General features: G+C 52.5%; 2 protein-coding genes across 2 annotated transcripts; one reads left to right on the top strand and one right to left on the bottom strand.

Moving 5' to 3' along the window:
* The first annotated feature begins 46 nt into the window (after positions 1-46).
* LOC134164317 (multiple epidermal growth factor-like domains protein 6) lies at positions 47-19,274 on the top strand. Its single transcript, XM_062619917.1, has 34 exons — positions 47-207; positions 722-973; positions 1,077-1,268; positions 2,704-2,853; positions 2,997-3,100; positions 4,079-4,296; positions 4,615-4,835; positions 5,007-5,153; positions 5,783-5,947; positions 6,110-6,261; positions 6,438-6,606; positions 6,830-6,938; positions 7,446-7,591; positions 7,940-8,065; positions 8,494-8,673; positions 8,808-9,032; positions 9,116-9,242; positions 9,575-9,774; positions 10,588-10,800; positions 11,359-11,504; positions 12,010-12,137; positions 12,784-12,916; positions 13,112-13,244; positions 13,743-13,895; positions 14,264-14,390; positions 14,581-14,792; positions 15,122-15,284; positions 15,596-15,678; positions 16,231-16,391; positions 16,595-16,721; positions 17,103-17,290; positions 17,387-17,465; positions 17,921-18,058; positions 19,172-19,274. The coding sequence occupies exons 1-34, from the start codon at positions 189-191 to the stop codon at positions 19,183-19,185; spliced, it is 5,100 nt and encodes a 1,699-aa protein (XP_062475901.1). The 5' UTR covers positions 47-188; the 3' UTR covers positions 19,186-19,274.
* Positions 19,275-19,451: 177 nt separating this feature from the next.
* SRPRA (SRP receptor subunit alpha) lies at positions 19,452-26,196 on the bottom strand. The gene is made up of 14 exons (XM_062619928.1): positions 26,050-26,196; positions 25,478-25,561; positions 23,696-23,859; positions 23,445-23,605; positions 23,174-23,321; positions 22,576-22,729; positions 22,321-22,427; positions 22,053-22,171; positions 21,713-21,799; positions 21,450-21,622; positions 21,142-21,355; positions 20,899-21,062; positions 20,333-20,431; positions 19,452-20,140 (listed from the first exon to the last, which is right to left on the bottom strand). Exons 1-14 carry the CDS (start codon positions 26,161-26,163, stop codon positions 20,012-20,014), a joined length of 1,917 nt encoding a protein of 638 aa, XP_062475912.1. The 5' UTR covers positions 26,164-26,196; the 3' UTR covers positions 19,452-20,011.
* Positions 26,197-26,202: the final 6 nt, after the last annotated feature.

Below are 26,202 nucleotides of genomic sequence, written 5' to 3'. Positions count from 1 at the left end.
CCCTAGAAGCCCATCCGGGTGATCTCCAGAGCTTCCCACATGGTGTGGTCAAGGCAGTAGAATGCGCAGCAGGGTACTACTGCCTGCCAGGAACAAAAGCTGCCAATCAATACCCATGCCCAGAGGGCACCTACAGCAACCAAACTGGGCTGGAAAATGCCAGGGAATGCAAGCCTTGTCCTGGAGGCATGTTTTGTGCCAGTGCAGGTAGGAATCACCTATGGGTTACATAGAATCCTAGGCTGGTTTGTGTGGAGCAGAGCCCAGTTTCTCCAGTGGGTGCTCTTCTGTATGCGGTTTATGTGACTTTGAAGTAGCATTTGCAGTGAGCTCTGGGACCCCTTGAGCAGGATTCTTTGTGATCATGCCCAAGACTTTTGCAGTCTTTCTTTTGTAAGCTGAATGAAAGAGGCAGATTGAGGTGCATCTGGTTAAGCAAAGATGATGGAACCACAAACCAAGCAGCTTGGGTTCTGGGACTCATTAGTTTTCGGTTGCCTCTTAGTGGATAGAGCAAGCCCCCCCATCTGTGAAGATGATCTAGAAAGCTCTTTAAGCCTTTAGCTACCTGGTAAGTGAATACGGAGACCCTGGATTGAGCTTTTAAGGGGCCATCAGACTCTGCAATCATTGTGCTGACAAGGCTTGGCTGGGTTGTTTAGTCCAGAAGCTGTGATTTACATCACGCCACTGGCTTATGTTTTATGCTCCTTGTCTTTAGGACTCTCCTCCCCAAGTGGTCCTTGTTTGCCTGGGTATTACTGCACTTCAGAGGCTCGAGTCCCCAATCCTGCCCATGAGGAGGCAGGCAGCCTTTGCCCAGCAGGACATTACTGCCCACCAGGCAGCAGCAAGCCAGAGCCGTGTCCCGCTGGCACCTTTCTGCCTCAGGCTGGGATGGGTCATGGTAATGCCTGCGTGCCCTGCCCTGCGGGGAGGTTCTGCCAAGGAGAAGGCCTGGCCAGTGTTTCTGGTGTGTATTGCGTGCATCTGACATCTTTCTTGTCTCCCAGGATTGGCTTTCTTGATGTTCTCTCATTGCTTAAACCTAATGCAGGAGCTTTTCTCCCTTGCAGGAACATGTTACGCTGGGTATTTCTGTCACCGTGGAGCCACGCAGCCAGATCAGGAGCACTGCCCCCCTGGCTTCTACTGTCCTGAAGGCTCTGAATCCCCAGTCCCTTGCAGTCCTGGAAGCTTCAACCCAGACAGTGGGAAATGGCAGCCTGCAGCCTGTCAGCCCTGCCCAGCTGGGTACTTCTGCAGGGGTGAGTTACACAATGTGAGCCAAGATAGACACCCACTGCAGCTTTATCCTTACAAGCTCATGCTTAGCAGGTACAGAAGAAGAAACTCGGTTAGTGCCACACATCTTCTTTGGTTAGCAGCAGTTTATGCAGGATGTACACCAATATAAATGCCCCAAGTCATTTGTCTCCCAAAACTCACGTTGGGATCTCGGTAGCAGTCTCAGGTCACCCGTAACACTTCTTGCTTGTTATCACACCTTTCTCCCTTGGCTCAGCCACCTCTTCTAGATGCCTATTGTGTCTTTGGCCTCAGGAAAACAAAATAGCTCAGCAAACGGGCCCTTGGTGCTCGCTAACAGCCAGGGTCTCTGCAGCTTCTTCTGAATTCTTCTGATGTTCTTACCATCTGGCTGTGCAAGATGTTTCTGTGCTCCCCAGCCAGCACTGCAATGTCTGTGGTCACGCTGACAGTAAGAGCTTCACCCACCACCTTCTGTGAGACAAAGAGGCTTTGACTTTCTCAGGTGAGGAATTGAAGCAGCAGGAAGGAAATGACTTGACTGAGCTAACACAAAGCTTCTAGCAGAGCTGGAACCACAACTGAGAGCGTCACTCACAGCTGAGCATTGAATTGGAAGCCTGTGTTAAACCAGGCAGATAATTCAGAGCTTACTTTCCTGTACAATAAGATGTCCTTTGTCTGAGGCTGAACTTCAGAGAATTGCTGCTTTCTGACATGTATTACAGGCATGTATGTATGATGGAGATGGTGATTTCAGGAGCTAAGGGTTTCCATTGTCTTTGATCTGGCAAAGGAAGAGGAAGGGGTTTGCTTTTGTCATTGCAGAGCTGGGTAAAACCAGTTCTGAAGGACCATGTTCTGCAGGCTACAACTGCACCCCTGGCCAGACTTCTGTAACCCCCATCACTGCCCACGGGGCTTTTACTGCCCAGTGGGATCTGCCTTTCCTATACCCTGTGAGAATGGGGCGTAGCAGTCCCAGGAGAGGAAGGACTTTGTGACCTCTGCCCAGCAGGACTCTCCTGTGAGGAGTGTGAAGGGGGGGCTGTGTGTTGTGGTAAAAGGGATTCCATGTCGTTTAGGGCTGAGTCTGCCTGTTAGTGACACAGACAATAAAAGGTTATTCTGAATGCTGCCTTTCTTCTGTTAAGGTTCTGCTAAGTCAGTGTGGGTTGGACTGGACATGCAGGGGCAGCAGTTTCTGCCAAGAATGGAAGGCAAAACCCGTTTCAAAGCCCATGGGGTTGTTGGGTGAACAAGTAGGCTGAAGCCAAATCTTTCTCGAAGCTCTTACTGTGTCACTGCTCATGCATGCAACAAGATGAACCACACGGAATGGGGCTGCACAGCTCCCTAGATGGGATTGTGCTCCTAAAGCCATAGGCAGCTCCTGTCACCTCCCCTGAGCAAGGTGCTGTGCTTGTGTCCTAGGCTCTGGAGCGCATACTCCTGAGGTGTGTCCTGCTGGGTACTTCTGCCTGCCCGGCACCAACTCCAGTTTGGAGCACCCATGTCCAAAGGGCACCTTTGGCCCCAGAAGTGGTGCCACCAATGAGTCTGACTGTGAGCCCTGCCCCACAGGTGAGCAGGGAGTTGGCACAAGCGGCCCAGGGCCATACATGGGATGGGAAGGATGAGGAATACTTCTCCCTTCATGCTATTTGCTCCTCCGCTGATCTTCTGTGCAGGCCCTCACACTGAGATTGCTTTTCTGCTCCTTGCAGGCATGTATTGCTCAGCACCAGGCCTGTCACAGCCATCTGGATTTTGCTATTCAGGTTATCATTGTGCCAAGGGAGCCATCAGCCCAGCCCCATTCAAACACAGGGTGAGTAAGTGCCAGGCAGCAGCACAGTAAACCCGGTGACATGGGGACCTGTCCCTTCTGGGGCAATGTTTTCCAAGCATTTCTGCTCTCTGTGGGGTTGCTTGTGCCTTTTATCGCTGTCCTTGAGAGCTCCTCAGATGTTGTGACATGCCGCTGCTCTTGATGTCCACTGCAATGTGTTGCTGCCCACAAATAAACTCTGCTCAGACCCCTGTGTAGCTTGCACTGAGGTGTCGTGTCTAATACATCCTCCAGGAGATGACACAGGGATGGGATAGCCACATCTTGGCAGCCAGTGCCAGCTGTGGTCTTTGTTTAGTTCCAGTAGCAGCAGACTTGTAGGACCTCAACATCAGAAGGACATGGAGCTGTTGGAGGAGGAGGGGGCCAGGAGGATGCTCAGGGGCTGGAGCACCTCCTGTATGGAGCCAGGCTGAGAACACTGGGGCTGTTCAGCCTGGAGAAGAGAAGCTGTGTGGAGGCCTAAGAGCAGCTTCCAGTGTCTGAAGGGGGCTACAAGGATGCTGGATACAGGCTCTTCATCAGGGACTGTAGTGATAGGACAAGGGGTGATGGGTTCAAACTGAAACAGGGGAAGTTCAGGTTGGAGATAAGGAAGAAGCTCTTCCCTGTGAGGGTGCTGAGGCGCTGGCACAGGGTGCCCAGAGAAGCTGTGGCTGCCCCATCCCTGGCAGTGTTCAAGGCCAGGTTGGACACAGGGGCTTGGAGCAAGCTGCTCTAGTGGAAGGTGGCCCTGCCTGTGGCAGGGGTTGGAACTGGAGGAGATTTAAGGTCCCTTCTAACCCAAACCGATCTGGGATATTATAGTTGATTGGACTAGATGATCTTTTGAGGTCCCTTCCAATCTCCAGCATACTGTGAACTCTGCTCCTCTGTGCCCTTTCCAGAACCTTGTCTGTAGCACATGGTGCCAAGTCTCTCAGTAACACTTCTCTCCTCTGTGTTTTATTGATGCAGGTGGAATCTTCCAGCCTTGGGCTGCCCGGGAATGACATCTGTCCTGCAGGGCACTTCTGTCCCCGTGGTACAGAATACCCTGTGCCCTGTCCTCCTGGCTCCCTCTCCAGCATGGTGGGGCTGGAGGCAGAGGAGCAGTGCCAGCCCTGCCCGGCTGGACGCTACTGCAGTGGGGCAGGACTGTCTGATCCGGCCCAGACCTCGCCGTGTAACGCAGGGTATGGGCAGACACTCGCTTCCTGGGGCAAAATAGCAGGATTTGTCTTAAAATCTTTGAAGTTATTTCACTGGTTTTATCAAAACTGAAATAACCTGGATTTCCAAGGGATGTTTCTTATGCAACATGCTATAGTGCAGGGTGTCCCTGTTCATTGAAGGGGGTTGGAACAGGATGAGCTTTGAGGGTCCCTTCCAACCCAAACCCTCCCATGATTCTACTGTGGTGACCCTTGGTTCTTGATTATTGCCTCCCCCGTCTATTTCCCCAGAACAGGGCTGTGAGCTCTTTGTTTCAGGTCTGAATTCTCTCTCTACAGCTATGTTTGCCTGGAAGGAAACTCTGCTCCCTGCCCTTCTGATGGGATTCATGGATACAGATGTCCCAGTGGTTTCTACTGTCCTGCAGGCACTGTGCTAGAGCTGCCCTGTGAGCCTGGCACATTCAGCCCTGTGCCTGGGGCCAGTGCCTGCCTGCCTTGCCCTGCTGGTATGGCCTGCAGCAGGGCAGCCACTGTTGAGCCACTGAGCTGCCCCAGAGGTGAGCAACACGAGTGTGCAGCAATGGGAAGAGGTACTGATGCCTGCACAACTGCTGGCACTGGTTCACTCCGGGGGATGGGGTATTTGCCCTTGGAGCAAGCTCAACGTGTCCACCTCTTCTCCTTTCTTTTTTTGAGCAGTGCCTCACTCCCCTCTCCCCATGTTACAGGTCACTACTGTCCAGCTCAGACTGCTGTCCCCCTGCCGTGCCCCGAGGGGACACTGAACACTGTGGAGGGGGCATCGGCCCGCAGCGCCTGCAGGCTGTGCCCAGTGGGGAGGTACTGCAGAGGAGATGCCAACTGGGAACCTGATGGTGAGTTTGGTTCATAGCAGACACCCACCACAGGGGGGTTGGAGAGTCAGGGCTGAAGGATGTGGGGAAGTGGAGAACGTATCTCAGTGAACAGAGGTAGTGAAGGCTATAGAAGCGCACGCCCTGCCCTCTGTCTGTGCCTATCAGTCATTTCTGTTTCATTCTTCGAGCTGAGCATTTGTTTTGGATGTCGCTTTCATGTAACTGCATCACTTCTCTTATCCCCCTTAGGTTTTTCCCCTTTCTCATTCTGTTTTTAACCCTTTTATTGCTCTTTTCTGTCCTCCAAAATCCTTCCCTTCCCATTTAAGCATGGAGTAGGTGTCACTGGGCCAAAAGCAAAGGGTGGAGGCATGAAGAGCAGAGCCACAGCTCTTCCCACACAAGACAGAATATGGGGAACCAGTTAGAGAAATGAGGAGAATAGGCAAATGCCAGATGAGGTCAGTGCAGGTCAGGAAGGGCAGTGATAGAGGCCAAAGATGGATGGGAAGGAGAGAAGGCAAACCAAAGGCCCAGGATATCACCAGTGATAACACAGGTTCTTGTGGGGGTTTGAGGAGGTGCTCCCTCACTGACCGCCGTGCCATGGGCTGGTGACTGCTGCCCTCTCTGTCCCCCCACGGCAGGTCTGTGTTCAGCTGGCTACTACTGTGAAGGAGGAGCCACTGATGCCATTCCACGTGGGACACCTGCATTCCCGCTCAGTGGACCCTGCCCACTTGGGCACTATTGTCCAGAGGGCACCCATTTCCCAGTTGCCTGCCCAGCTGGGACCCTGAACAATGCCACGGGTGAGTGTGGCTTCACCCACAGGGTTCTCCTGTGGTCCACAGGCAGCCAGGCCTGAGGGTGGCAATGGGTTATCAGTCCAAAGAAGCGCTGACGATGCTGTGGCAGCACTGGGTGTACATTCATCATCTCCCTGCTGGCCTTCACTTCTGGTTTGCTCCCAGGTGGTGCCTCCCTGGAGAGCTGTGTGCCATGCTACCCTGGCTCCTTCTGTGCTGGTGTTGGGCTGAGCTCTCCAACAGGACCTTGTGCTGAGGGGTTTTACTGCCCAGTGAACTTCAGCTCCGTCAGCCCCACAGCTTTTCTCTGCCCTAAGGTACTGCTTAGTGAGAGGTGGGTCTCAGTTCCAGGCAGGAGGTTTCATTTCCCACAGTCGTGAAAGGCCATGGAATTATTGATTACATCCCCACAGGACGCTGCTTGGGCAGTTCTGGGATCACCCTTTACACGGATCCTATCCCCATGCAATCCGCTTCCTCCTGTCATTGCCAGGGTCACTTCTGCAGCTCCGGGGCAGCCCATCCAACGCCGTGCCCTGCTGGGGAGTACCAGCCAGCCAGCGGCTCTGCAGCCTGCATCCCGTGCCAGAGAGGATTCTACTGCCAGGAGCTGGTGGCAGGAGACCCCAGGAGCTGCCCCCCACATTCCTACTGTCCTACAGGTACACTGGAACTTGCACACCAAGGATCCCAATGTTGTGGCTTCACTGTGACCCAGGAGTTGTACAAACCTAATGTGTGTCATCCTGTAAGCCAGGTGATGGGAAGTGGCAATGAGCAGATGTGGTGTAGTTGGCATCTTGCTTCCTGGGAGTCAGCTCCTCCGTTATAGAGTCTTGTCAGAGCAGAACAGGGGTTTTATTGTCTCTGTGGGCTCCCTTTCAGGCACAAGGGTTCCTCTCACATGTCCCGAAGGCACCTTCACTCCTGCAAATATGACTGGCCTGTGGAATGAGAAGGAATGCCTGCCTTGCTTACCTGGTCACTACTGCAGGTTAGGATGCATTTCGATCTGGCATCTTTCCTCTCCATTTTAAGCAGTTTGGCATCTTGTTTTGTGCTGATGAGTCGATGCCAGGCTCCTCCCAGCTCTCTACCACATCTCTCGTTCAAATGAAAGAAACAGAAGCTTAGACACAGCTTTGGGGTACAGAGGTGTTGGACCCATGAATTTTGGGGGCACCTCAAAGCAGTCTGATACATCTGAAAGGGATAGTAGGTAGTGCTTGTGAAAGCATGAAAGTAATACAGGAATTCCAGCCCCGTGGAAAGTCATCCACAATTGCATCTAAAGCACTTTGCCCATGTTCGTGGAATTTGAACTGGGAACTGCCTGGTTCAAGCTATCTGCATGGTTCTGTAAGTGGCAAAATGGGTCTGTTTTCTCTCTCGTATCAGCATAAGAAGGTCTTTTTTACTCCCAAGTTCATTGCATCTCTTTCTGCACCAAATCATTAGCAGCAGGTCCTACGAAGCCTCTTCACTGCCCTCTCTGCTCCAGGCATGGGCGGCTGGAGGGGAAATGTGCTGCTGGATACTTCTGCCTTGCTGGGAGCTCCCAATCCACTCCCCAGGGCCACAGCTTCTCCTGGCGCTTGCTGACTGGGTGCCGCTGGGGTCAGGAGTGTGCAGGGCTGTGTCCTGCAGGTAAGTGAGGATCTCAGTAGTATGTTAAGTGTAAGCACAGTGACTTGCTGGAGAGTATCTGTTATCGTGCAGAACATATTGTGATCCCTTCTGCGAAGCTGTCATTGCTCATTGGTTTCCTCTGGGTTTGTGCCTTTTGAACAAAGAGGTGTGCCTGACCTAAAGGCTGCCTTGAATTTATAGTGCTAGACTGCTGGTGCAGCTGTTTTGGCTCTCTAAATGCGCAGCAGCATCCCCACAGCTGTGTAGGTGTTCATCCTACAACAACAGGAGGCTCTTGCTGAGCCATTTTTGCCATTAGAGGGCTTTCAGATCTTATTTTCATCTCCTTCCCATCCCTTTCTGTAGGTTTCTACTGCCTGGAGGGATCTGAGGTACCAACACCATGTCCTGCGAATACTATTAGAGGTGTCCCAGGAGCTGCGAAGAGAGAAGACTGCCTCCCCTGTCCCCCAGGCCACTGGTGCAAAGCAGGTAGGAACTTGGAGCTGACCAGGGAGGGGAGGGAATGGGCATTGTTTGTAAGGAGAGTTTGTATCCTTGAGTCTGGTGATGGCTTTGGAAAGCTGGCCTAGGAGAACGCCTAGGAGACCAGCTACTGCAGTGGGGAACAGTCCTTGCAGCAGGCACACTGTCTAGTGATGAGCTCTAGTGACTGCAGAGGAAGAAGGCACTGAGCTCTTAATACAATGTGCTGTTCCAGCAAACACTGGAAATGTGGGAGAGCCTGAAACCACAACCAGGCTCCAGATGTCTCCCTGTGTCAGAGAGGATTGGATTGTGAAGGTGGATTATGCACATCTGTGCAGGAGTTCAGGAAGGACCCAGCGAGGACAGAGAAGGAAAGTGTTCCAACTACAGTGCAAAGCTGACTCCTTAAAGCCCTGCTTTCTGCTTGCTAGGGGACTCAGAGGCCTATGCATGCCCATCAGGACACTATTGCTTCGGAGGCAATGGCAGTGAGCACAGCAGTCTCCTGGCACCTCAGAAATGCCCTCCACAAACCTACCGCAAGCTCCCAGGAGCTCAGAGCCTGACAGATTGCCAACCCTGTCCTCCTGGCTACCACTGCCCTTTGTCAGGTGAGTGCCAGGTGAAAACCAGCCTTTTCCTTCCTCTGGAGCTGGTTACAGGATTCCCTGAGATGCAGTAGCGCTCAGAGCCCTTCTCTAAACCCCCTCATGGCCCTGCCTTCATTCCTTTCTCTTCCTAACAGGTCTGACCGGGTTTGAGGATTATCCCTGCCCCCCTGGATACTGGTGCCCAGGTAAAGGGGATGCTTTCCTTTGTCCAGCTGGCACTTCCAGGATCCAGCCTGGTGCAAAATCATTGGAAGAGTGTGCTCCCTGCTCACCTGGATACTTCTGCCCGGATCCAGCAGAGACAGGGCTGCCTAACACCCAGGGAGTACCTTGTAAACCTGGCTATGAGTGCCCAGCAGGTGACGTGACCATGCTCCTGTTTTCTTTATTTCCAGCTATTTCTGGCTGGAATCAATCACTGTTTCCCCTTGTTTTCCACCAGGTTCAGTAAATCCAAAGCCTTGCAGGCCTGGCCTGTACTGTGCTGCTCACACAGCCCTGCCTTCCGTGTGCCCTGCTGGGTATTACTGTCCTGAAGGATCATCAACATATAACAGCCCTGAGCAGCTGTGAGTACCTGGGGTGCTTGGTGCAGCCAGCTTTAACTTTCTAAGGACTGAATATTGTGAAATGTGCCTGTGCTAAAACCCATTTTAATGCTTCAAGCATGGACTTTGTGCACTGTGCAGAAGCAAAGGTACCTCTGGAATAGAAAACAGTCATGGATTTGGTGGCTGCTAAGGCTGAGAAGGGGGATTTATGATTTCTACTTGTTAGCTTGAACCTGGAACCAGGTGAAAACCACTTTTAGTTTTGCCCTCGGTTAGCACTGGCCATGGAATCCGGAAATCCAAACCCTTCCAGACACTTTTCCTTCTTCCCTCCTTGTTTTGCATCCCAGGTGTGTGTTTCCCTACTACTGCCCCCCAGGCAGTGCCCATCCGCTGCCTTGTGAAGGAGGGTACATGGCTCTCAGCTTGCCCGGTCCAAGGGATTCACCTGAGAAGTTCTGCAGGATCTGTGATGCAGGCACCTACCGCAGTGACCCCCTCATCATGTCACCCTGCCAGCCCTGCCCTGCAGGCTTCATATGCCCACAAGGTAAAAGAAGCTGTCACAGAGGAAGGAGGCAAGAAACAGCAGCTTAAACTGCTAGTTTTAAGTTCTGTGTGGGCAAAGCTCTGCTGCTCCGCAGTTATAAACCCTGGTGTGGGCTGTCACATCACTTTGTGGAGCATTTATTGTGGTAGGTGGTTATGTATGAAGAGAAAGGAGCCCAGAGTGGTTTGGGTACCCATGTCCTGTCTCCCAGGGGATGACCCCTCTGGCCCTTGGGAACCGTGTTCTCCCTACTTCTGTGGCTTAGCTGAGAGGTTCAGAGTTAATGTATTACCAGAGGAGTGAGCCTAAGGGCTCAAAGTCTGTGACAGCCTCTGCTGCTTGCAGCCTGAGGGGTTAGGAACAGCTTTATGAATATGGCACGCTTGTTGGCTGGTATCCTATGTGAACTTCACTGATGTGTGTTGAGCTCCCGTGAAGGGGATCTTGTCTGCTCACTCTTGCCATTGGATTTGTCCAGTGAAAGAGGCAAGACAAAGAAATGAAGATTTATATTTTAGTATCAATGAAACAAATTGAATGTTTGTGAACTTTACATACAGCTGCCTATGGTAAATGCCCCATCCTGGGCAGTGTCCAGGGCCAGGTTGGACAGAGCCTTGGGTGACATGGTTTAGTGGAAGGTGTCCCTGCCGACGGCAGGGGGTTGGAACTGGATGATCTTAAGGTCCTTTCCAACCCAAACCAGTCTGGGATTCTATGATAGAGAGGTGTGGATATGCACAACAGCAATAAGTGGCCTCTGCCTATCTCTTGGCACGTGCTTCAGTCTCTATGCAGTGTCTGTGTCTCCAGGCAGTGAGAGTTACCACAAGAAGCCTTGTCCCAGTGGCCACTACTGCCCTGCCCTGGCATCTGCCCCTCTGCCCTGTCCCCCGGGGACCCACAGGAGCAGCAGCTTTGCAAAGCACATAGAGGATTGCCAGGCCTGTCCTGCTGGCACCTTCAATCACCTCCCTGCCCAGGCTGCCTGCTTCCCCTGCGGCAGCTCTTCCTCCTCTCGGCCCGGTGAGTCGCTGTGTGTGATTGAAACTTTCACCTCTATTGAGAGACCAGGAAGGAAATCACCCAGAAATGTGATTCCCCACACTGTGGTTCCGTGATGGGCCACAAGTCCTGGGATCCTCATGATGCTGTTGGTGCTACCAACTGCTCTGCCTCTGTCCCACCCAGAAGGAGAATTCCATTTCCAAAGCTTTTCTTCCTCTTACACTCTTAGCCAAGGGGATTTGTCTCCTTCAAAGGAAGAGGTGAGCAGCCCTACTAATTCTTGTTCTATCATTGCTTTGAAAACATTGGAGCTTAGCCAAGAGTACTTTTGCCCTGCACTGGGGAGCTTGCATTAAGTATAGGGTGTGCCAAAGTTGGGCACTGAACCATATCCAGCTTGGGAGAAGGCTGGAAAACTGGAAGGTAGGTGGCAAATGCCTTACCTTGTGTACTGTGGTGGATTTGAGGCACAAGAGACAGGCTTGGCAGCATTGACTAAGTCCTTACCCTACCTAATGGCTTAATGTACAAGTGAGTGGAGCGTTTGTCAATGTGCCACTGCTGCTCTTCTCTAAGGTGCAACCAGCTGTACCTGCCACGGGCTGAACCGGGCTTTCCAGCAGTCGGATGCCTCTTGCATCTGCCAGGCAGGTTACATTTACTATGATGAGAGAGGCAAGATGGACCCTGACAGCAACAGCGACCAGGATTGCCGGCCCCAGGTAAAGCTTGGCTTCAGAACAGAGCTGCTGTGTGATACAAAGGGGAGGGAGGCTGATTTGGTGCTTCAGTCCCTGTCTCAGGGTGCGTGCATTCAATCTGAGTTCAGTTCTCTGGGCTGCTGCAGACACAAGCCCTTTAGCTGCTTTGTTTGACCGTTCCGTGTAGGGTAATGGCACTTGCTTTTGCCAAATTCATAAGAGTTGGAGGCAAAGGATGCTTCTTTCATGCTGTGGCAATGGGGAGCAACACAGTGTCACAGACAAATGACAGATGCAGGAATTAAAGCTTCCACATGGCTCCTATGGAGTCCTTCGTCAGCCCTGCTTGAGGAGCTTGGATGGGATGCCATGGTCTTTCTTCCCTGCTTTCCAAGTTGTCTTTATCAGCCCTTGCGGGGTTACCTTTACTTGAACGTCAGCAGCTTGCAGGGGGAGGATTTGCGGGGTGCTGCCCCTCAGTGGGAGCTGCTCGGGTGTCCCTCACTGGCGGGTGTTGCTCTTCCAGGTGGATGAGCTCTGCGCTCCAGGAGCGGTCCGGCTCGCAGCCACACGCCAGTGCGTGCTTCCCGAGCGGTACGACTGCTCCCCTGCCTGCGGGCCCGCGGGGGGAGAGGTGAATGCAGAGCTGGGCATGTAAGTGCCATCCAGAAGGGCCTCACAGTGAGTTCTGAGTTACTGATCCCATCAGGGCATCCCGAGGGAGGTGTCAGGGGCAGAGACACCAGAATGACACTGAGGGACAAGGTGAGGGTGGGCAGAGCTCATGTTTTCCGAGGTAGACCTTCTCCATGTGCCTCAGGTTGAGGAAATCAACCCTCATTCCCCCCCTACCTTTAATGCCAACTAAAACACTAGCTTAATGCCAACTAAAAGCTAGTTCTTGTCAAATTATACTTCTAAGCTTTTTGTGGAGGAACTTCCGTATTGCAAAATCTCCTCCTGACATGGACTGCACAGAAATGAGGTGTGTTAAAGTTAAACTCTGTTTCTTTCAGCCATTGACTGAAAGCAGAACTTTAGGGAGGGATGCATAACACTGCCACAGGACTGAACTTGATCTCTATTAGATACCTGTTAGAGAGTGGGGTATTACATTTTGGCCTTTCACAGGCACTGAATAGCAGGCAGCGCTGGGTGAGGTGGTCTGTAAGCTTGCTCCATCCTGGTTTCCATGGACATAGTGTAGATTGTAAGATACTGGGGTCAGCCTGACCATCAGTGTGTTATAGCTGTTTGCTCAGGGATCGGAAGTGATCAAGACCTTTTGTCCTCTGCACAGATGTCACTGCAAGCAGTATGTCTCTGCTGAGGAACTGTGTGACCAACTGTGTCTGCTGAGAGCCCCACGGATCTCCTTGGGATTTGGCATCAATAGAGAGCTGCTGCTGAGGATGAATGGAGGAGAAGTGTGGGTAAGTGTGAGGTTACACAAGGATGGAAAGCTGCGAGTAGAGAAGAGAGGCTCTCACTGCTCAGGTTCTGCACTGCTGAGAGATGACAGCTTCTGAATGGCTGGCGAAAGCCCTCCGTGGAGCAGTCTGGTACAGCTGACACTGATCACAACCCAGGCTCGAATCAGTGCCAAGTGTTGCCTCTGCTTTTAACAGGAAGTGGCAAACGTTCTGGGCCCAGATGAACACGTGCAGAAAAGCCAGCGGGTGCATTTGGTTCTGTTCAGTCCCACTGGAGTGCTGGGTTTCATTGCCTCCAGCACAGATGCTCTGGGTGCATTTCTCACAGGTAAGGCTTGAGGGTGACCCAAAGTTCCAGTCAGACAAAGCCATTCATTTCCTTCCAAGTTGGCACAGGGGGAATTTATTGTCCAAGTTATTTACAAAGTTGGGAGAGATCTTGTTCTCTGTGGGAGTAACCAGTGGTGACCTGCACTGGCTCTCTGGGAGCAGGTCAAGTACAGCCTGTGGAATGATTCTGGCCTTCCAGGAAGCTAGAAGAAAACTTCACTCAAAGGCAGGTCTGTTGCTGGCTCCTAACTCCAGTTGCTGGCTCCTAACTCCAGTTGCTGGCTCCTAACTCCAGTTGCTGGCTCCTAACTCCAGTTGCTGGCTCCTAACTCCAGTTGCTGGCTCCTAACTCCAGTTGCTTCTCATTTATGGTAGTGTGACTGAGAGCAGAATTTGACCTTGTGAGCTGTAATTGCCCACAGATACAAAGAGAGAGTTCTCTGTTTTCAAGAGCTCCTCATTCTGCAGAATTCATTCTGTTTCTTGCCCATGCCAGGAGACTTTTCATCACATCAGTTGCTACAGAAAGGTCATCGAATCCAGAGGGCTTCCTCCACAGATACCCACACCTTGCCCCTTGTTCCTAACCCAGTAGTATGCCTGGAAGCAGGAGACACGATCCTTTTCCAGCTCAGCATCCATTCCCACAGTGAGTGTTGTTGGGTCTCTGTGCTCTTCGTGTCCAGAGCAACGACTCCACATCTGGGAGCACTGCATATATGAGCACATTCCGATACCTCCCTGTCTCTCCTGCCTTTGGAGGACTCCAGAGCTTTAGCCTAGTGACTTACATGGTGCTTTTTCACTTTTTGACTGGATCTCTACAGAATAAAAATATCATTTGTCCTCTGTTAGAAAGCAGAAGATGTTGTTGGGCAGTAATGCACACCTCAAAGGAGTTGGCCCTGCATGGCCCCATAAGAGAAATGCAGCTCCATAGTTCTTTGCCAGACCAGTATTAACTGTCCTGACTGAAAGTGGGTCACTGTTGCTGACACTGTGCTGAACCATTCCTAGATCGTGCATCCAGCCATTACCCTGTCTATCAGAAGCAGCATCTCTATAACAGCAACCCAGGCTGGGATTTTGGAGCCTTCCGAAGGCTGGACCACCTCATCCAGGAGACTCACCTCAACATCTCCTGGTAAGAATGCCTGCTGTGGTTAATATGCACATGTCATGGTCAGGACTTGAGGGTGAGTGTGTCATGGGATTGGTGAGCAGTGAAAATGCCAGCTTGGTGTGTTCATGTATTTGACTGTCAGCACAGCTGGAGGCTGAAGGAAGCTTGGATCAACCTTCCTTCCTTTTCTTCCTTACTTTCTCCCTTCCAGGTTTGCCCATGTTTTCCTGGAGTCTGGGACATACGTTTTCAGGGATAGGACCATTCAGGAGCACTTCCTGATCGTGACTGTGAATGAAGCAAACGTGGGTTGTGACCCCCGAGATGTGTCCTTCCAGCCCTCTTCTCTGTTCCAGCTGGCCAGACATGGAGTTCTGAAGCAACAGGACCTGAACTTGGCTCCTAACTGGGCCACTATCACAGGTACAGCCAAAACACTGTGAGAGAGGGAAGGACCAGTTGTGCTTCTCCCCACTCTCTGCTTGAAGAATTCAAGTGAGGGCTTTGTTTCCCTTGGCTTGAAGGCAGAAAGTGCCAGAGTGTTTTAGTGCTAAACTCAGCTGAAATGAAAGACATCATTTATAAGGCTGCTCGAGGCTAAATACAAGGGCAGTCGAGGTCTTTCCTCAAAGCTGTGCCTCTTTAAGTGCTGTGCACATACCAGTCCCATGTCCATCAGTGGGAGGACAGTAAAGCAATAGAAATGAAAGTGTGGCTTGCATCCTCCTTGCCATCCCTCTTGGCTTTCCCAGCCGTTCTCTTTGTTCTGGGCTCCTTAACCGTGGTGCTGGCAACCCTGGCTGTAGTGCTCCAGCCTGCTGTGCCCATCATCAGCCCCCTGAAGGGTTGGAAGCCACGATGGAGGAGCCTGGGTGAGCCACACATCCCACCGGAGTACATCCTCCTTAAAGACAGGTAAACCCCCTTTGCATGGGAGCTATCAGGACACCCTGATGGTACAAAAGCATGTCCTGTTGCATTACTCTCAGTTCCTGATGCTGGACCTCTTGCCAGCTCTACAGTATGCTGTGTCTCTAACTGCACAGGGAGCTCGTTGGTGTTACCAGCAGCGTGGTGTGTAACAGCTCTGTTGTGTCCATCTTTGTTTTGACTTCAGAATCTAGCCAAGAAACCTATCCTCCTGCTTGGACTGGGCTGGTGATAGTGCAGGATCTGATTTTACTGAGGACGAGATACTCTTCACCCTCTTCTGTCATTCCTTTTAGCCTTCAGTTCTATCAGACAGTCGGTCCTCGTGCTTCTGGAGAAGATGCTGGCTTTGAAGAGAAGGGAGCTGTGCATAATGCAGGTAAAGTGCTGGGCCAGTTTACTGCCCATCCTTTTGTCTTCTGTTAGCTCTCTAGTGTGATACTTTCATACCTACTCACCAAGGTCACACAGCCACTTTGGCTGCCCTGTACTCATGTGTGCACATTTACACACACCACACACATTTCCATTCTAGGTTCATTTGATCTCCTCAGATGGGGACTGTAACCTCCTGTCATGGAATGGGTCAGTGTTTTATTCCTTAGGAGGGCAGTGGCCAGCCCTCTTTGGCCTTGTTTGCCTTTGGGAAATAAACCTCATCTTGGGAATTTCAGGATGTTCACAGGGTACAGTAAAATCCAGAGCACAGCCGATGGTGATGCTGAGAACAGAGGAGCAGAAACCCTGAGTTAGGAGGCGATAGAAACACTCCTCCCCCTCACTAAGGAACGGGACCTTCTCTTACATCTCTTGCCTCTTCTGCTTTCCTCCTTCACACTACACCATGCTGTTGCCTCCTATGGACAGGCAGTGCCCCTTGTGGGAAATAAAGACAGACTTGTGGCCACTCCCCAGACACTTTGTGTTTCAGAAGAGCATTTGACAGGGAGGCTTCTGGAGGATTTCAGTGTTCGCACCCTCTATGATAAGCTGGAAGATCAGAACTTGCACCTGGCATCTCAGCTGGCCAAGCACAGGATGGACGTGCTGGTGTTCTACAATGGAGTCAGCCTGCAGATCCAAAGTCTCATGGTCAGTGTGGAAACAACTGAGGGAAGGGAGTCTTGCAACTGCGACGTTTCTAAGATAAATGGTTCCCCTGCAGTGGCAGTTTGCTCCTTTCAGTCCCTTCTTTTGGCATAACATAGTTGTGCTAATTCCTGGTTTTATACAAGAAGCAGAATGGGTGGACTGTGGGACTTGCAGAGTTGAACACTGCTGCTCTCTGTAAGCAGGACATGCTGCAAGCACTGGACCCTGAAGACTTGAAAAGGGCTCATGAGCACAAACCTGCAGAGAGCAGCGGGGCAGCAGCGTGTGCTGAACAATGCGATGGGCACTGTGGACACAACTCCCAAGCAGGTGAGAGAGCCAAAGTGCAGAGCAAGAGAGCAGCAGTGTCAGGGAGCATCGGTGGGTGGCACAGTGCGTGAGGTGTACAGTGGATGGCTCATACACATGAGAGGACATCCCACAAGACCTTGTCTTCCAGTGGTGCTGTAGTTCTGTAGGAGCTCTGTAAGAGCTGACAGCCTGTCTTCGTGTGAGTTCATTGAGAAGCCAGGCACAGCTTAGGAACAGGTAAGCACAGAGTTCTTTGGAAATGCTACAGCACGAGGCAGCTTGGAGGCACTGTGTGGCATTTCCAAAGGTTCGTGCTCTTGGTTTTGCTCTGGAGATCATTGCAGTTCTTCATGTGGTTCTGTAGGAGTTCACTGAAAGTGCCTGTTGGGTTCACATTAGGTGCTCCATGGCAAGAGGCAACAGAGTTAATGAAAGCTCTGGAGATGCTGCTGGGGAACGCTCTGTACAAGAATGTGTCCCTGAAGCGGGCCATGGAGCAGAAGGTCCAAGGGCAGGATGTGGTGGCAGTTGTGCCCTCCCTGGACAGCCTGGCCAGTGAAGGTAAATCAGAAGCAATGGAAGGGCAGGTGAGTTGCAGGTGTCTTGTTGGGCCATCTCTCACCTTCCTGCTAGTTTTCCCACTTGCCCATTTCTTTAACTCCTGGGCCCTTTTTACCCCACAGGATCATGAACTACTTCAGCAGTGGGAGCTCTTCAGTGGGAAAGATGTTTTTTTCAGCTTCCCTGGACATGAAGAACATGGTAAGGGCAATGATTTGGTGTCCTGGGTTTGGCTGGGGTAGAGTTAGTGCTCTTCCTAATGCTGTGCTGTGAATTTAGTGTGAGAATAACGCTGGTAACACACCGATGGTTTAGTTGTTGCTCAGTAGCACTTGCTCAGTGTCAAGAACGTCTCAGTGTTCCATGCCCTGCCAGTGAGGAGGGGCACAAGAAGCCAGGAGGTAGCAGAGCCAGAACCTCAACTAGCCCAAGGGATATTCCATACCATGGAACATCATGTTCAGGATAGAAACTGGGGGGAGTCGGCCAGGAGGAGCTGATCACTGCTTGGGGCTGGGCATCGGTCAGCAGGTGCTGAGCAGTTGAACTGTGCATCGCTTCCCCCCTTGAGTTTCATTCCTCACGTGTGTTGTAGATTCCCAGCCACGAAGAGCCTCTTCCTCCTTTAGGCTTAAAAGTGCCCCCGTTTCCTTCAGGTTTAGATGTCCAGTTGGCTTACCTGAGCGAGTTGGAGGTGGAGAGCCTGATAGCAGCTTCTCCCCTTGCCAAGACTCTGTGTGAGATCAAGCAAGCTTTGGTGAACCTGCAGCAACCTGCAGACATTGGTAATGCAGGTAACATACCTTGCTCTGCACTGCACTGTTTCCCTGTAGTGGATAGGATATAAGATTACAGAATGGGAGAGAAGTTGTCTCTCACCCTTGGGAAAAGCCACACACAGATATCTGCTGTTGAGCTGCAGGTCGTTAAAGAGAAGTCACCTTTGATTAGCCCAAAGTGCTTGATTAATTCACATGTGCACACTGGTTTCATTTGTTCTGTCACCAGGGAATGTCGTTTCTTAGAGCTTTTTCTCTTCATCACAGTCTGGGAACACTCAAATTCACCCAAGATCAGGGTTAATTGCTTGGAGAGCAATTCATCACCAAGGCAGCAGGTTCTCTTCGTGGTTTATAGCAGCATGCACTGTGCAGATAGAGCCCAAGTCAGTGTAGAGTGCTTGGAGCCAGTTCCTTGGCCTTTGGACCAGGCTGCCTTGTGGTGGCAGAGCTGTCCTCTGGTGCTGTCCCCTGAATGTGCACTCTGCTTTTGGATTGCCATACAGATGGCACCCACCAGACCAGCATGGGGGGCTCGCCCTCTTCTGAGCCCTTCTTTTGGGTCACAAAAGAGGGATGAAGCTTTGCTGCTGGAGATACAGAGGAGCTGCATTGCCCAGAGAAGAGGCAGAAACAGGAGTTAATCTTCTGCAATGAAACAGCCACCAGCTCCCTTGAGGAACCTGGTCCTTAGCAACTGCTAAAGGTGGATTACAGGAGTGTGTAGCTTAGAGCTCCCACACTTCTACCTGGCATCCCTGCATTGCCTCCGTACACTCACACTGATCTCAGCAAGAGCTGCTGGCACACACCTTCAAGGTTTCTGCAGATATGATTTGAGGAGAGAGGACACTTAAACTATTCCCTCTATGGTGACTGCAGGGATCGGGGTAGCTGCCAGTGTCAGCTTCACACAGGATGCTGAGAAAGTCCTGGATCTTATGGAATGGGAGGGATCGATACTCTAGCCCACTGAACACTTGGAGCTTGGGGTTTCTTCCCCCAAAACCTGCTGTGAATGTAGCTGGATTCAGGATTTACCTTTATGAAATCACTGCATGAACAGCCCTGCTGCTCCCCACACAAACCGGTAGCGTTTTCCCCGTTCATTCCCTTTCATCCTTCCAGGATGCAGCATCTGAGGAACTGCCTCATCCCAGGACCTGAGTCCACAGCTCCCAGGCAGACTTGATGGGTTTTTTGCCTACTTAAAGTTCCACTTCTTTAGTCTCTGTCTTTATTGTGTAAGTTTTGTATGAGGAAGCTTCTATTAAAAGCCTGTTCACTGACCTTATGGCTGGTGGGTGATTCACTTGCCCTCTCCAACCCCTCACCCAGGGTTTGTCTCCTCCCTACCCCCAAGGAGTGAGCAGGTCCTGCCTGGAGGCGAGTTATTTACACACAGAGGACAAATTATGAGGTTTATTTCATATAAATTATGTCTCTGAGCAGACAGCATTCAACTTATTGCACTGGAGCACATCTGCGATATGGAGCTACAAGACATTGTAACAGAGGTTTGTATTACTCAGTGTAGCACTTCAGACCGGGCTCAAGAGGCACTCGAAGGGGGAGAACACCAAAGCCACCACCAGTATCTGCCAGTATGAATTGGGTTTTTCTTCCTATGCACCAGCAAATACCATCCCTCCTCATCCTCCCTCAACTGGTCTAAAAGAAATCCAAAAGCAGCTCAAAGGAACCAAAGCCTTCAACCCCCCAAAAAAAGCACAGCAGGTCCTCGCAGCATGAACAATACAAAGCTCTGGCTTCAGCTTCCCTGCGAGGGAGCCTGTACCACCTCAGCCAGAATGAAGGAATCCAGGTGAAGGGCTTTTGCTGGATAAAGGGAATTTTACCCCCAGGACCATTCCCTTCATGCTGGCATCCCTTCATTGTGGGAAGGACGAGCTGGGAACAGGGTAAAGCATGTTCTTCTTGGACATCTGCAACAGCCATTGGTGGGGTTCAGGCCTTCATGAGCGCTGCGACCACGGCCTTGGCGTTAAGGCTTCGCAGATCACAGTAGGTCTGTCCGGTACCAACGAAAACGATGGGCTTGCTTGTGATGTAGGTCATGGAGATGGCAGCACCGACCTGCCAAGCACAACAAGCACAATCAGCCACTCTGCCTCCTTGCTCTTCACTCAGCACATCGCTGAATTGGGTTGCAATGCAAGAGGAAGGGAAGAGATGCCACCCGAGACAGCACCAAAGCACCCTGTGTTGGACACTTCCTGCCTCTCCAGCGGGAAGCTCCATGTGGAGATGTCTCAACAGCCTCCTTACCTTGTCATCGATGGTATCAAACTTGGTGAGGACAATCCCATCAATGAGCCGTGGTGTCTGGGCCATGGAGTGATCAGCCAGGGCCTTGTTGAACTTGACCTGAGGGAAAAAACGGATCCAAGAAACTCTTTATGGTGCTGCCCCTGTCCACATGCCTGATAAAACCCACAGAAGCAGAGTTTTCCCCCCATAATCACAGACTGGTTTGGGTTGGAAAGGACCTTGAGATTATCCAGTTCCAACCCCCTGCCATGAGCACAAACACCTTCCATTAGAGCAGCTTGCTCCAAGACCTGTCCAACCTGGCCTTGGACACTGCCAGGGATGGGGCAGCCACAGCTTCTCTGGGCACCCTGTGCCAGTGCCTCAGCACCCTCACAGTAAAGAACTTCTTACCTCTAACCTGAACCTTCCCTGTTTCAGTTTGAACCCATCGCCCCTTGTCCTATCACTACAGTCCCTGATGAAGAGCCCCTCTCCAGCATCCTTGTAGCCCCCTGCAGATACTGGAAGGATAACAATGATGATGATACTCTATTTCCAGGACCCAAAGCCTGCTCCCTCACCAGCTGATCCACCGCCTCGTTTCCCACCAGTGCTTCCCCAACGAACAGGACCAGGTCAGGAGTGTTGACCGCGATCAGTTTGGCCAACGCCGTCATCAAGGGCGCGTTGTCCTGCATGCGGCCCGCCGTGTCCACCAGGACCACGTCGAAGCCCTGGTTCCGAGCTGGGGAAGATGAAGAGGCACCAGTGAGCAGGATGTTCCCCCAGAACAACGTCTCCCACCACTGGTTCTTGGCATGTACCGTAAGCGATGGCCTCCATGGCAATCCCGGCCGCGTCCTTGCCGTAGCCCTTCTCGTAGAGCTGCACCATGGTGCGCCCACCGTGGCTCTCCGGAGGGTGCAGGGCGTTGAGGCGCCGGGTGTGGGTGCGGAGCTGCTCCACCGCTCCAGCCCGGAACGTGTCACAGGCAGCAATGAGGACACTGAAACCATTCTCAATGAGCCAGAACGAGATCTGAAGCAGTAAAGAGAGGAAGAAGGAACACCCGTCAGCAACTACAGCCTCACCTCCTCACCCTGACCTCCTCACCAGGAGCACCGTGTCCAACCTTGGCCAAGTTGGTGGACTTCCCAACACCATTGACGCCACAGAAGGTGACCACATAGGGTCGGCGGTGGCGCTGGGCATCCATGACATCCCGGAGGACATCCACCCGGCGCTGGGGCTGCAGGATCTGGACCAGAGCCTCCTGCAGGGCCTGCTTCACTGTCGAGGTCACCGCTGGGAAGGAGGAGGTGGAATGAGCTCTCACCATCACACCCGGGAACGCTCCTGAGCCCCATACCATGAGCAGGAGGCATGGCCACTTACTGGTGAATGTTCCCATCACTTTCCCTTCCAGTTTCTTGGCCACTGACTCGCAGAGCTGCACCGCGATCTCAGCTGCCACGTTTTTAGCTTCAAGAGGGAGACAGAGAGAGGAGAGTGAGTGCTGCTGAGGTTACGCGCACCAGACATCAGCGTTGGGGGGAGCATGGAGTCACCACGCAGGATCCCCACCAGACTAGACCATTGACCCCCCCTTTTGATTCGCTGTCGAGGGTGAGACAAGAACCCACCACAGTCCCTGTGGGCAAGAACATCCCAAACCATGGGTGCTACCCCATGGAGCCACCACAAATTAACCTGCTTTCAGCAGACCCAGACCTACCAATCAAGTGATCCTTCATCTTCTCCAGTACGGGGTCCATGTCCCCTCTTGTCAAGCTCTTGGAGCCCACCAGGCCTTTCAGCATGCCGAACATGCCCCCCAGGCCGCCTTTCTTCACACTGTGGAAAAGAGGGGTCACCTTTCGGTTCAAGGGGCGAGCTGACAACCACAGCTTCACTTTGTCCCTACTTCTCAACCAGTTAAGAGTAGAGGAGTTACAGGGTAGAAACCAAGGTGTGTGACACATGGGGGCTGCAAGAGCCTCTACCTGGGCTTTGACGGGTTGTGAACAACCTTCTCCTCTTCAGCTTCCTCATCGCTCTCATACTCAAGGTCGTAGAGGCGGCCGGGCTCCCGATTCCTATCCCCCAGGGCCTGTGAGGAGGGGAGAAGACACCCTGAAAACCATCAACTGCTCCCCCTCACCCTGCTCCAGCCACATCCAGAGTCTCCATGGGCTGGGATCGCAGCACCCAGCTGATCCCAGCACAACCCAGGACACAGTGACCTGGCTTTTCCTTACTGCATCAGGGTCAAATTCTTCCACGGGACAAGCCTCGGCGCTCCCGTTGGTAGCAGAGTTACTGTAATCCAGTACTTTGGCATTAGAGTTCTCCAGATCCCACACTCTGGGCTTCTTCCCTTTCTCCTTCTGTGCCTCGGGCTTTGGAGATTTGCTGGAATAAAGACAGGAAATGTGGTTTGTTCAGTGCAGGGCAGCAATGACCTCCTTGCAAAATGTGAGAATTACAAGCCTGCATTAACCCCAAAAGGCAGGAATTAAGGCTAAACCTGGTTGATTTAGTCTCCACAGTTTCATTATCTGATGTTTGATCCTGTACCAGATCCCTTCACCTCAAGCCAGGCACCAATGCATCACTGCCCTTTGCTCACAGCACTCCTGGTTCCTGGCTCTTCCAGGGAAAGAATGGCTCAAGTGCCATTATACCTCCAGGACCCAGAGTGTGCCCTCTCCCAATCCTCCCAGCAAGCAGGGAAATAAGGAAAAGGGAAAGCAAGGTTTGAATTTTGGGACTCCCCAGAGGCTGGAGGGACTCGGCCACGGCTGAGGGACAGCGGGTTTGGACCACAGGCCGCCTGAGCGCGTCCTTGCCACCCACCTGGACTTCTCCCCTGCTTTCATGTGTCTCCTGAAGAATTCCTCCCGGTTCTTCTGCAGGATTTCATCCTTGGTCAGCTCCTCCCTGTCCCCAGAGGACTGCTTGTCACCTGCAGAGGCTTTGCCAGACGCTGCAACAGCTTCAGTTCCTGATGGAAAGAGCCCAACATGAGCTCAGGCCAGCATTCCAAAGCACAAGAGGACTGGGAAAGACACAAAAGTCTGGAACGTTTATTCCCTCCTGGCCCCGGCTTTCTTTCCCACAAACTCACCCTCCTTTTTGGAACCTTTGTTCTTCTTGTTCTTGACTTTCTCCTTTGGTTTCTCCCCCCGGGTTTCAATCATACACTTGACAGTCTTCTGAGACTTCAGAGACTGCTCAAACGTCTTCATTACCGTGGGAGCTCGGACTTTACTGCTCTCCTCTGCATCCCTGTGGAGAGGACACCTGTTAAGAGCCTGGATTTCAGCTCTACCTGCACTCTAAACAGGGATTGTGGGAGGAAAAACCAGGCTCTGCTACCGGAGGAGGCGCATGAAGTCGTCTTTAAAATCAAAGGTGCCATTTAGGAGGCCCAAGGTGCCCTTCTGCTGGAACTCATTGCGGTACTTGTCCCGGAACTCCTTGTGAACGTCGTCTATCAACTTGTCCACGTAGGTTAGAGTCAGGATCTTCTGAAACCCCACCTGGGAAGCAGCACAGGGGAAAGACGTTGGTCTACCACCTCATTTAACAGTCTGCCTGGCGTGGAGGGGAAAACCTCTCTATTCAATACAGTGCTCTTCACTTTAAAAGACAACGCTGATAAAAGCAGGTTAGCTGTTTCACAGCAACAAAGCTATGTGGCAGACCAGGGAAGGTTTTGCTTATCTTCAGGTGCAAATGGAGGCTGTGTAGATTTAGAGAGTTAAGGTCAGCCAGGTGACAAGGAAGTGCACTAAAACACTCAGGGCCAGGCTGGACTGGGCTTGGAGAAAGCTGCTCTAGTGGAAGGTGTCCCTGCCTGTGGCAGGGGGTCAAAACTGGATGAGCTTTAAGATCCCTTCATCCCAAGCCATTCTGTGATTCATTCTACAACTCCCTAAAGTAAAGAGATGGCCCAGGGGTCGGTGCTGGGAGTGATCCTGTTCAACATCTTTGCAGCAACATGGACAGTGGGATTGATGTGCCTTCAGCAAGTCTGCCAAACACACTTAAGTTATGTGGTGCGGTTGATACGCTGGAAGGAAGGGATGGGACCCAGAGGGACCTGGACACACTGGAGAGGTGGCTGATGCCAACCCCATGAAGTTCAACCAAGCAAAGTGCAAGGTCCTACACCTGGGTCAGAGCAATCCCAGGCACAGCTACAGGATGGGCAGAGAAGAGATTCAGAGCAGCCCTGTGGAGAAGGACCTGGGGGTGCTGGTCAATGAGAAAATGAACATGAGTCGGCTTCAGTGTGTGCTCCCAGCCCAGAAACCAACCGTATCCTGGGCTGCATCAAAAGGAGCGTGACCAGGTCAAAGGAGGTGATCCTGCCCCTCTGCTCTGCTCTCATGAGACCCCACTTGCAGCACTTGTGTCCAGTTCTGGTGTCCCCAGCATACTGTTGGAACAAGTCCAGAGGAGGCCATGGAAATGCTGCGAGGGCTGGAGCACCTCCCATATGGAGCCAGGCTGAGAACACTGGGGCTGTTCAGCCTGGAGAAGCTGCGGGGAGACCTCAGAGCAACTTCCAGTGTCTGAAGGGGGCTACAAGGATGCTGGAGAGGGGCTCTGCATCAGGGACTGCAGTGATAGGACAAGGGGTGATGGGTTCAAACTGAAACAGGGGAAGTTCAGGTTGGATATTAAGCAGAAGCTCTTCCCTGTGAGGTTGCTGAGGCGCTGGCACAGGGTGCCCAGAGAAGCTGTGGCTGCCCCATCCCTGGCAGTGTTCAAGGCCAGGTTGGACAGAGCCTTGGGCAACATCGTCTAGTGTGAGACATCCCTGCCCATGGCAGGGGTTGGAAGTGGTTGATCTCAAGGTCCTTTCCAACCCAAACCATTCTACAGTTCTGTGATTTCTGGCTGGTTTTAAACAGACGTGGTCAAAATCAAAGGTTTCATTAGGGCAGAGCAACCCCTGCAGCATCTCCTGGAGGTTTAATGAATCTAAATGATGATCAAAATTAGCGGCTCCACGGCAGTGTGTGGCCAAGACCCCCATCATCCCCAAAATCCTGCAATCTGGGAGCCAAGATAGAGCCCATGGCAGTCAAAGCCCCCTTCCTGGGGTACCCCCTCTGTGGGGTTTTGGGGTGACCTGGGGCTATCCCTTACCACAAACACCAGCTCAAACTGGTTGTCCAGCTTGTACTTGAGCGTGAGGGCTTCATGGGTGAAAGAGTTGTTGCCACCGCGCTCCTGGGGACAAGGAGACATTGGAAAACTGGTGTCAGCAGTGAGCAAACACCCCCCTCCATCATCCTTAGCCCCCCCCCCCTTCCTCCCCCAAAATGGTCCAGCCCATACCCCTGGGCAGGAGATCCCATCCTTCTTCCCCCTATGGCTCAGTTCTCCATATGGGTCAGCCCACCCCCAGCACGGGTCATTTCACCCCCGTCCCCAGGCAGGCGGGCTCGCCCCTGTCTCCCCCCTTTCCCCAAGCAGATGGCCCCATCCATTTCCCCCTTAACCCCCCTAATGGATGATCCCACCCCCAGTACATGACGATGCCCGTGTCCCACCCGCTCCCCTCCAAGCACTCCCCGTTCAGGTCCCCCTCTGAACGCAGGAAGCCACCCCCCCATCACCCTGAAATGGTCCCGCCCGCCTCCCCCCCACCCCCTCAGGCAGATGGTGCGGCCCCGCTGCCGTCCCCCCGCCGCCGTTCCCCCGCGGCCGCCGCGCACCTGCAGCAGCACGGAGCGGATGAGGGCGTTGACGGGCGCGGTGGCGGCGGGGCCGCCCTGGAAGCACCACAGGACGAGCCCGCCCTTGCTGAAGATGGTGAAGAAGTCCAACATGGCGGCGGCGGCGGCGGGACCGGCTCCCGCACACGTCGC

The sequence above is a fragment of the Pezoporus occidentalis genome, unplaced genomic scaffold, assembly GCF_034315485.1.
Source record: "Pezoporus occidentalis ecotype Australia unplaced genomic scaffold, CSIRO_AGI_Poc_V1 ctg216, whole genome shotgun sequence".
Lineage (NCBI taxonomy): Eukaryota > Metazoa > Chordata > Aves > Psittaciformes > Psittacidae > Pezoporus > Pezoporus occidentalis.
The sequence above is the reverse complement of the archived record's forward strand: the minus strand, read 5'-3'. Positions and strand labels throughout refer to the sequence as shown.

Coding starts and splice junctions, on each gene's coding strand:
- LOC134164317 (XM_062619917.1), top strand. Junction 5,154..5,782: donor TGCCAACTGGGAACCTGATG/GTGAGTTTGGTT, acceptor CCCCCACGGCAG/GTCTGTGTTCAGCTGGCTAC. Junction 6,262..6,437: donor CAGCTTTTCTCTGCCCTAAG/GTACTGCTTAGT, acceptor TGTCATTGCCAG/GGTCACTTCTGCAGCTCCGG.
- SRPRA (XM_062619928.1), bottom strand. CDS start 26,163: ATGTTGGACTTCTTCACCATCTTCAGCAAGGGCGGGCTCGTCCTGTGG. Junction 22,172..22,320: donor CACAACCCGTCAAAGCCCAG/GTAGAGGCTCTT, acceptor TCTTTTCCACAG/TGTGAAGAAAGGCGGCCTGG. Junction 21,356..21,449: donor AGTCCACCAACTTGGCCAAG/GTTGGACACGGT, acceptor TTACTGCTTCAG/ATCTCGTTCTGGCTCATTGA.